The sequence below is a fragment of the Acomys minous genome (assembly GCF_964271855.1).
Source record: "Acomys minous genome assembly, chromosome: 6".
Classification (NCBI taxonomy): Eukaryota; Metazoa; Chordata; class Mammalia; order Rodentia; family Muridae; genus Acomys; species Acomys minous.
The window spans coordinates 98,188,464-98,199,433 of NC_140487.1; the positions used below are offsets into that span (position 1 = coordinate 98,188,464).

At 42.6% G+C, this 10,970-nt stretch overlaps 1 protein-coding gene across 2 annotated transcripts; it reads right to left on the minus strand.

The window, feature by feature from the left end:
- Window positions 1–690: 690 nt before the first annotated feature.
- EXO5 (exonuclease 5) lies at window positions 691–4,516 on the minus strand. 2 transcript variants are annotated; one of them, XM_084787642.1, is made up of 2 exons: window positions 3,919–4,516; window positions 691–2,182 (listed from the first exon to the last, which is right to left on the minus strand). In XM_084787642.1, the coding sequence occupies exon 2, from the start codon at window positions 2,171–2,173 to the stop codon at window positions 1,052–1,054; it is 1,122 nt and encodes a 373-aa protein (XP_084643768.1). In that variant the 5' UTR covers window positions 2,174–2,182; window positions 3,919–4,516; the 3' UTR covers window positions 691–1,051. The 2 variants fall into 2 exon arrangements, with proteins under 2 accessions (XP_084643768.1, XP_084643767.1); XM_084787641.1 differs by having other exon boundaries at window positions 691–2,246.
- Window positions 4,517–10,970: the final 6,454 nt, after the last annotated feature.

Consider the following 10,970-nt stretch of genomic DNA (forward strand, 5'->3'; position numbering starts at 1 on the left):
CCACATGCATTATGGTATGTGCACACACACACACCAATAGAAGAAAACTTTTTATTTTGTTTTGTTTTTCAAGACAGGGTTTCTCTGTGTAGCCTCGGCTGTCCTGAAATCACTTTGTAGACCAGGCTGGCCTCGAACTCACAGCGATCTGCCTGCCTATCATCTAACCCTCCCCATTTCATTGTCCTTAAAATGTTTGTTTTCGCTTCACAATAAAATCATGACGCACCGCCTGCAGTCTGTTTGGACTTACCCTTTGCACGCCGTGTGTTGCTAAGATCCACACGTACTGTTGCTGACCATCTCGGCTCACGATTGGGTTGTTGTACCGTTTCACTCACCTGATGATGGGCATCCGCGTAGTTTCCAGGTTTCTGTATTTGTGAATGTCTATTTTTTTCATATTTCTTGTTGCATATATATGAATTTTCCTTGACATATGCACAGGAATGGTATTGCTGGATTGTATAGTGTGTGAATACTATTACTTCATATATATTTTTCATCTAACACTTTTCACTTTTATGACTTCTGACATCATCTCATGCTTATTTTAAATTCATGGTCTGCTTATTGTATTAGCTCTATCCTAAAATGTTTATGCACGAACTCAAAGGATTTTGATGCCATAAAATTATGTATACTATAGTGGTTGTCGTTAAAGTACTGAGATCGGCAAACACACACCAATTCAACTATTCTAGGTAGTGTTTCATTTTTATTATGAAAAAGTAAAAAAAAAATTATCAAGAAAAAAAATAAAGATTTACTTGAACCCAACAAATCTTCTTGAGAAAGCAGGGATTAGAGACACAGGGTACCCTTGCAGCAGATGTGATGCACATCTGTCTTCTTTGTGATTCATCTCAAAGCTCCAAGGTCAAAATCACCCCAAAATCTCTCCATTCATTCCTGATCCTTGGCCCTGGGCTGCCATGTTATTAAAGGTTTAGACATAAAAATAAAAAACATTATCCACAAAAGCCAAGCTGAGAGGCTGGACCTCTTACACAGGTGTATTAAGAACAGAAATGCTCAACATTTCTTTCATTCATTTCAACTTCTTGGCTTTGGGCTCCAACGAAGAGCTGAGCACTCCACCGCCCCTCCTCCACTCACAGATGTCTACATAGTCACAGGACCGACACTTCCACGCCTCTTCCACATCAACGCCTTGGGGATCTCGGTGGCCCATCCAGTAGGCCACATAACGCTGCACCTTGCTTTTCACTTCTTCCTCTTCAAAGGCTACAATCTCTGTGCCCAATACAGTGGCAGTCTCTTGATGGATATACTCAAGTTTTAGGGTGTCAATAGCTGGGAGATCAGACAGTGTAAGAGACAAGAAGACCAGTTCTATGAGGTCACCCAGAGATTTCACAGAGATGCCGCCTTGCCTGGCATGCCTCAGCACTGAAGGCCCCAGGGGCTTCTCCAGACACAGTTTTGTGTGGTGGATTAGGCTAGCAGGAGTCACTTTCCCTTGTACCATGGCATCAAAAATATATTTGTACAGGCACACTTGAAAACAGTCTTTCTTTTTCTGGGCTGACAGGGGGAGCACAGGGCGCCTCCGTGTCTTGAGTTCAGCCAGCTCCAGTTCCCCCTTGGATGTGTAGTGCAACTCATCAATCACTCCAACAAGAAATATTCCCTCCACTTCCCCAAACACTGGAAACTCTCGGATGCGCCCTTCTGACTGCAGGGTGGGGATCATTGATAGTATGTTCAGAAACTTAATTGCCCAAGCATCTTCTTTAGTGGTGATGGGGACGGTCACAAGGTCATGAAGTTCCAGCTCTTTCGCTAAGTGGATGCTAGCACCAGTGTCCAAAACAGCTGCCTTCTCAGGCGTCAAAGGACCAGGAAGTTCCTTCCCGTACACCATCTGCAGTTCACACCAGTTCTGAGTACACAGGTCAGTGACATATAAATATTTCAAGTGGAACCTCTCCATGGGTGACAAGACATCCAATCCCTTTTTCCAGTTTTGCAGGCTTGTGGGTTGGCCATTCTTCCCAGGAAGCTCGGAAGAAGGGCCAGGCTCGTTAAGTGAAACGGATGATTCTTTGGCATCTTCCAGGTCCAGAAACTCCACCAACTCCGAGTCACTCAAGTCTGAGAACCCCGAGGCTTCTGCTGATGCCGTCCCCTCTTCCCCAGTCTCAGCCATGGCACAGCTCTAGTTTGAACAAAGAGGGACACACACGACAACAGACCAAACGTCGTCAAAGGCTCGCAAATTCCTGTGAGACAAAAAGACTCATGATATTGGCTGACTGACTGACTGACTCATTCATTCATTTCAGTATTGAGAACCTAATCTAGAGCCTTCCATGTGCTAGGCAAGTGCTCTACTGATGAACCACAGCCCCAGCCCTGGGAAGCCAATCTATTTATGACTAATTAGTACTGTCAATGAGTTAAACACAGGAACACTTTACAAAATAAGTCTTTGTAGTTATCATCCATTCATCTGCACCACCCCCCCCTTGCACCCCCGCCTGGTCATTGCACAAGATAATTAAGCGGTCTGCCACTGTAGCCTAGCAGAATTTTAAAAGAACTATTTTGTTTTATCTGTGGATCTGGCACTAACATATCATGGATAACTCTAGGAAAATCTGGCTTTTCTTGGCCTTGATTTCATTGAGGTTTGCCTATTTTATTTCAAAACTCTACAGATTTGGAATACTATTTCACTATCTTTAATGATTATAGATCTTGAGATACACTTAAGATAAGAAAAAGATCTTGACGAATTTTAATTTACCTTACAACCCACGAGAGACAGGGCACACCTGTACTCCCTGCACTTGGGAGATGGAAGTGGGAGGCATCAAAGTTCAAGGTCATACTCAGCTACACAGCCAAGTTGTGTTTGAGTCCTGCCTGGGCCACACACTAGACCCTATCTCAAAACAACAGCAAAACAAGGAAAACACACACATAAAAAAATTACCCTTATGACCTATTAAATCATCGTTTTTAATACAAATTTGTGTTAGCCACTACACTGGTGCTCTCAGTAAGAAATTAGCTTACAATGAAATAAGGCCTATTAGCACAATTAAAAATGAAAAAATTAGTACACGGAGACCAGACAAGAGCTTCACATTCACTTAAAAGAAGACAACAGTCCACACTGAGGTACAAATGCACAGCCTAGACATTCCTACTCTGATAAAAAAAAAAGTTCAGAAAGGAAAATGATACAATGAACTGTTGACACAAGATGACTTTTCCTGCTGCCTGGACCAGCATTTTCAGATACACCGTAGATTAACTATAAAGGTCCTACACCATCAACCAAATGCCTCATTTTATAAGATTTTCTTTTTGGACTTTTTTGGCGGGGGCAGGAGGCATCAAGACAGGGTTTCTCTGTGTAACTCTGGCTGTCTTGGAACTCAATCTGTAGACCAAGTGGACCTCAAAATACAGAGATCTGCCTGTCTCTGCTGGGACTAAAGGCATGCACCAGCACTGCCTGGCACACTTCTCACTTCTTATAGATATATAAATATCTATATTAAATATTTTTATATGAATACGTATGTTTTAACGTTCACAGGTATAGCTAAAAATTATTAGGTGAGAAAGAATGAGATGTTCAAGAGTCTAGGTATCCTGCAGAAACAGATTTTGAATCTAATCTTGGAAAGTCCAGTAGAATTTGCTGGTATGCTACTCGTTTCTTGAATAATCTTGGGCACATTAAAAAAAAGAAAAAGAAATTCCTGATGCTACTGGCACATCTTTAAAATGCAGAAGAACTGGTAGGTCAATCCTTCTATGCCTACCGAGCTAAAACACACTACACATACTAACACACAATAAATGTGGCTCTTTCCCCTTCCAAAGGAAAGGATGGGTCTCTTGTGCATTCACTCGCTCTGAAAAGTAACTCGTACTCACCTGCGCCTTGGTTGACTCCCCTCCTTACAGGGAAGGGCGTATATTAAAATGGCAGAGCGAGGGGAGATGAGCAGACATTTGGAGCCTTGCTCCGATAGAATGTAGACTTCTCTGTTCTTTTTCACTTGAGCACTCCCTCACACGATGGTGTTTCCACTTGCGTCACGCTGCAGTGACAGACAGCTGTCACAAATCCTCCTAACACTGGCCTTTCCAGGGGAAGGTCTCCATAACTTCTTCCTTCTTCCCAGTCCGAGGAAGGGGCCACCGGAGCCAATCCCTGCACTTGGCTGTCCTCCGGGTTCCCAACAGCGCCTCAGCTCACTGATGGGTTCCCGCTGCCCGCCAGGGCTTTTATCCTTTGCAGCATCCTCACTCGTTACCGGCTTCCGCGCGCGCGGGCAGGGGTGTGCTTTCCGCTCACCGCCCGCCCCGCCTCAGCCACTGTCCCCCTGGGGTGCCACTCGCCCCTCAAGTGAGCCCAGGCACCTGGAGGCATTCCCGGGTCATGCGGGGTTCAAAATACACAGAACGGGAAACTCGCAAGGAGGATGCGCCCGAGAGGGGCGGCCCCTCAGCTCTTCACCCCAATCCCAGAATTCCCGGCGGCGGTTCGAGGACCGCCCCTTTCCCCCGCATCTCGCCCCGTGGTCCTTGGTTCTCGCGAGACTAAGGTTGACCATCTAAATAAAGCCAGGTGCTCTTCGCCTGACCCCGAGTACCTGGTTATTTTAGCGTGGATGTTGCTGTCATTGTTCGCGTCTCTTGCCCGCCCTGTGAGGAAGGTCTTGGTGGTCACCTGGCTTCCCCAGTGCAGCTGGCCTCTGACACCCTTGGACCCCGAATCTGGATCTTAGCAGCTTTCCCAGCTTACAGAACAATTACGAACTCAAGTTTCAAAGACGCTGGTTGTGTCAGTGCCTTTTTTGTTTTCTTTCAGCCTTATTATTGGCCTCTGGATACTCCTGCTTCTGCTTTTTCGGTGCCGGGATTACAGGCATTGGGCCCCTATACCCAGGCCTTTTTATTCTATTTAAGTTTTTTATTTTATTATTATTTTATTTATATTATTACTATACTGCTACTACTTTTATTTTGTGTGTATAATGTTTTTCCTGCTTGTATGTCTGTGGTACCTGCCTGCCTGGTGCCCGCAGAAGCCAGAAGAGGGCCTCGAAGAGCCACTTAACTAGGGAGAAACAAACTCAGGTCCTCTGAGCCACCTTTCCAGCCCCATTTGTTTCTGTTTTTGAGAAATATTTCCCAGCCCATGGTGAGCCACATCTAAAATCTCAGCACTGGGATTTTAGACTTGAATTTAAAGTCCAAAAGCCTAGCTGTTTGGTTCATTTAGTAAATTCAGCCAAGAATTAGAAAGTTCACCAGAAACAGGTTTTTATAAAGTGAATTATGTCATTCTCTGATCTGTAGGAGGTCGAACAGATGCCAAAGAACTTGGGCAGAAGGGGGGGAGGGCGAGCGGATTTCACAAATGGGGACTAAGCCTCACGAAATACCATAGTCAGTCGTGGAGGGAGCAAAGATAAAAAGAGAGAGGCCATCCCTTTGGCACTGTTGAAGGAGTGGAACCAGCAAAATTCATTTCCCCAGGACTACTGAGAGGAAGACCTGTTTCCCAGCCACACGGTCCTTACAGCTTGTGGGCCCACTCTGCAGGAGACACAAGCTGAGAAGACACGGGCAGCACCATCCCTTGACAGGAACAGCTTAGGTGTGCATCCCTCTTGCCCTCTGTTTAAACCTAAAAAGCATGTCAGCGCCTCTCTGTTTGTTCCTCTTTTCAAAGTGGATCGAATAAATCCCCTTTCTCTGCTTCTTTCATTAAGGGCATATCGAAGGTTAGTGGCTGAGTCTAGCCTGTTAATGCTGCCAGGGCTCAGTGTATAAAGCCCTAGGAAAATCTAGCGATAAGTTTAGATATTGGGGACCACAAAATCTTTATGACAAATCCAAAGTATATTTGGGTGGGAATAGTACCAATGGCTGTGTACTTAGAGAAGACGACCTTTATCACCACTTAATCATAAACAATGGAGGGATTTTAAGCAATAATGTAGTTTGATTGGGGTGTGTGTTCTAAAATGTCATCGGAGCCACATATGGAACATAGAGATGAGGACAGATTTGCTAGAACAGTGGTTCTCCACCTTCCTGATGCTGCATTTAACACAGTTCCTCATGTTGTGGTGACCCCCTAACCATAAAATCGTTTTTGTTGCTACTTCACAACTGTTTATTTTGCTACCTGCTATGGATTGTGATGCAAATATCTTTTTTTTTTTTTTTTTGGTTTTTCAAGACAAGATTTCTTTATGTTATCTTGGCTGCCCTGGACTTGTTTTGTAGACCAGGCTGGCTTTGAACTCACAGCGATCCACCTGCCTCTGCCTCCCGAGTGCTGGGATTAAAGGCGTGCGCCACCACGCCCGGCTGTAATGCAAATATCTGATAGGCAGGATGTCTGATATGTTTCCTCCAAAGGAACCCACAGATTGAGAACCCGCTAGAGGAAAATCAGCTGGCAACCTAAGAAAGTGCTAAGAATCCAACACAAGCTGACCCTGACACGGAGAGAAGGCAAACTGAGGCTGGCCTAGGACGGCATTTTGCGGCTAATTGAGGGGGTTAACAGGTTTCAGCCGGAGAGCTGGATTGATGGTGGTGCAACTTTCTGAGTTAAGGAATACAGATTTTTACTAAAAAAGATAGTACAAGTTTACAACATACTGCGTTTGAAGCAATTATAGAATAATCAATATCCCTATTGAACATATTTTGGACCTTAAGAGAGACTTGTAAGATGTAGATGGAAATTGAAGAGGTGTCAAGTGTCAGTAAGATCAATTCAATCAAGTGTACGGCCACAGAAAATGATCTGCTAGGTTAGACATAGAACAGAAGCTGATGGATTCTTCTGATCAAAATAGGGAACCCTCAGGGGAATGAATCCAGTCTGGAGCTTACAATAACATCAAGAGAGGGAGTTCCAGATGAGAAAAATCTACGAAGGCTTGAGGAATTAGGATGGCAATCCACAAAGATGGCAATGTATTGAATTGAGAGTCCATATTGTACTTCTTGATGCTACCCTATAGCACTGTCATAGGGTAAATTATGTGTTTAATTGTGTATGACGTAGAGCATTAAGATATGTGCACATGTTGGGCTGCATCATACTATTTGATGTATATTCAGAATTCCAACGGCCTCTGACTGGAACTCTGAAGATGATGCTCAAGTTGCACATTTATTATAAGTTGTGACAATTATGAAAAGACCTGTACAATTTACAACCTGGGCCTGACAATGCTTCGGCAAATGTCTCTGGTAAAAGAAAACAGTTTTGCCCAGTATGGCATGAAACCTGTTACAGATATATCTTGCGGTACTGCAGGGGAAGCAACGGTGAAGAAATCTGATAGGTAGTTTTAAAGGATGCTCACAGAACAGAAGGGGCATAAAGGCTATCCCAAGGACAGAGTAAATGGTGCTTTGTTGGCTTTGAGTTTTTTTGTCAATGAGACAAGCAGGACAACTGTTTAAACAAAAAATCTGGATTTAGCCAGGCATAGTAGTGCACGCCTTTAATCCCAGCACCCAGGGTGGCAGAGGTAGGTGGATTTCTGTGAGTTTGAGACCAGCCTGGTCTACAAATTGAGTCCAGGATAACCAAGGATACACAGAGAACCCCTGTTTTGAAACACACACACACACACACACTCACATACATACACACACACATACACACACTCACATACATACACACACATACTCACATACACACACACTCACATACATACACACACTCACATACATACAGACACACACACACACACCACACACTAGGACTGCTGTATTAGAGCAGCATATAAAGGTCCTAATTCCAAGATGGAAGACAGGAGTTGTGTTGTGTTGAGGAGGAGATTTTGTTCTGACAGGAAAAGAAAAGCTATGTCCTCCATCCAAATAGATAAAAATCAGATTTGGCAGGGAGAGACCCTTTAAGATCTTGGCTACACACAAAAGGAAACAAATCAGAACCAAGACAGGTAGTGTAGAAACTGTCCCTTCTACTTGGGACTGTAGACTGTACAGCTCTGAGACTGGCTGAGACATAACTGTCTATGCGTAGCCAATAAATCATGTTGGCTACAAAGTCCTCAGGACTTACCATGTCATTCTTTTGAGTGGCATAGTTAAAAATTGGTATTCTAGTTTGGTACACAACCCAGACTCTCTTAAAGAAAGACGGATGTCTTTCACCTGCTCAAAGATCAAGAAATCGTCTTTAATTGACCCTTGCACCCTGCACATCCCATGCATATATAAGTGCAGAACTGTATATTACTTGTGAGAGCTTATATATTTACAGAACGAAAGGACCAAACACCAATTGAATGGAGATGGCCTTGACCAGACTCACCCTCCGGGATGTTGAGATGCTGAAACAGATCTACTCCTGAGTGTTGAGATGCTGAAACAGATCTATTCCAGCATCCTGAGTGTTGAGATGCTGAAACAGATCTACTCCAGCATCCTGAGTGTTGAGATGCTGAAACAGATCTACTCCAGCATCCTGCGTGATCCAGCCTCAGTTGCTGTCTCATCAAAACTTGCTTCCAGGACAGCCTCAAAGCAGCTAGCTCAGTTGGTCCAGCCTTTCAGACTGTTCCAAACAGGACTTCACTTAAGACTGCATTTTCACAGCCTTTAGAGATTAGTCAATAAATATTACACCTAGCTTTCTTAAACCACTTTCTCAATTTTCTTAGTTCCCCAAAAGGGATACATTGCCCCAAATCAGCAGGAAGCAATATTAAGAGAGTAATGTCCCATTCCCTTAAGGTTGGGTGGGTAGATTTTGGTTGTTCTATTGGGTGATAGATGCTTGTCATTAAAAGGAGTTGATTACACATTATCAATTGGGCTTGATCAGGGAGGAAATAGTTATAAGCGTTTAGACTCAGGGATTTCTCTCTTTCCTTTTCTCCTTTCTTTCTTAGGTAAGGGGAAAGGAGTTGAGAAGAAAAAGGGGGAAATATAGGATATATTGTATAGGAATAAAAGGAAAAAAGGGTAGATTATTGAATCTACTCAAACCAAAGAACATTTCATAATCCAATAATCTAATATTGGTATAAATGTGTATATTAATACAGAAAAAGGTTATTTTTGCTTACATTAGTATAGATTTTTGTATCTTGATAAAGAATGTTATTTTGACACTGGTATAAATTATATGTCTGTGTATATATATACATATATATACATATATGTTACTTTCAATACACATATGTTTATATGTTTCAACTAATATAAGGTATTGGACATATATAACTCATTTATAAATACAAGGTTTACTTTCAGTCCTTTTTAAAGCTGCTATAACAAACTGCTTAGGATATTTAAATAATGCAGATTAATGATCAAACTCATGTTCATATCAGATACTAGTTAGTTTATCACAGATATATCCTAGGTTAGACAGATAGTGAACAGCTAGAAACAAGCAGCATTTGCCTATTCAGATTTGAATAGACAAATTACACAATACATTACACAATATGTAATGTGCACATACATACACAATATGTAATGTGCACATACATACACAATATGTAATGTATACAGACAGGTGATCTTCACACAGCTAAGAGACCTACAGAACATGAGACCTGTCAGTTCCTGGCAGCACCCCATTCAACACGAAAGACGATGATGAGCTTCGAAGAACCTCTATTAGGAAATGGTTTCAAATGTGACAAGCTACCCACCAGTCCAAAAAAAAAAAAAAAGGCCTTGCTTTGGCTGCAGATAAAATACTATACAAAATGGGCCAAACTTGGACACAGGCAAAGCCAACTGCCAAGACAGGGTGAGCAAGTCCTTCATAATTCCTGCTTCACAAATATGTCTGTCAGATATTCTGGGCCAGAAGGCCATAGATGATGCTCCAAAGCTATAGAGAAAATTTGGGTGACTGTGCAGGCAGCCAGCTGTCAGTTCTATTTCGGAAGCTACTTGCCTGCACTTCCTACATACTAAAGTAATATTACTTCCTTACCAAGTCTCTGGTGGGGGTTGAAGATTAGCTAGCTACAGTCTTACAATAAAGCTTAAATCGTTTAGGACTTAAGATGTCTTTAGATCTAGGTGTTTTTCGGTTGTTACATAAAAGCCATAATAGAAAATGACTTAGGCACAGAACTCTGAACACACCAAGAAAGGATAGGCTGGACATCATGAATGTAAATCTTACCTAATAGTTTTCATTATTGTTGTTATTGTATATACTTTATTATTGAAAGAAAAAGAGCCTTTTATTGGACTCAAAGGGAGAAATGTTGAGAGGATATCTTGTGTCTGTATGGAAACTTCACTTGTCAATAATAAATCTGATGGCCTATAGCTTAGGCAGGAAATAAGAGGTGGGCATCCAGCAGGCAGAGAGGATTCTGGGATAGACCGAGGTGCTAGAAATTCTCCCGGTAAGATGTGAGGATGCATGGTACCTGAGCAAAGGTAACCAGCCATGTGACAGAATGTAGTTAGAATAAATGGGTTAAATTATGAGCCAGCTAGAGGAGAGCCTAGCTACATGTGTAAGTATTTGTAGAAATATTTTGAGTCTCATGAGTTGTTACTCTGGGAGCATAGGGATTGGAGGAAAAGCACCCCACAATACTTTAGCTTTAACTCAGTACTGCCAATCAATAAATTAATTCCTAAACGATCACAGGTAACTGAGGTATGGTGGTGCATGCATTTAATCCCAGCAGTCAGGAGGCAGAGACAAGCATCTCTGTGAGTTCCAGGACAGCCAGGGGTACACAGAGAAACCCTGTCTTGGTTATCACCCCCCACAATCCCCCCCCAAAAGTACACAGGTGTTTAGAAATATGGTATAATAAGAAAGGATACTCAAAACTGTTGACTTGAGTAAAGGACATAGTTAATATTTTAAAGTTAAATAGACAGTGTGCACCCATGGAGACCATAGGACAGCTTGTGGAGGCAGACCTCTCCTACCA

Bases quoted from the DNA above. Each gene is read 5' to 3' on its own strand.
- EXO5 (XM_084787642.1), bottom strand. From the start codon at position 2,173: ATGGCTGAGACTGGGGAAGAGGGGACGGCATCAGCAGAAGCCTCGGGG.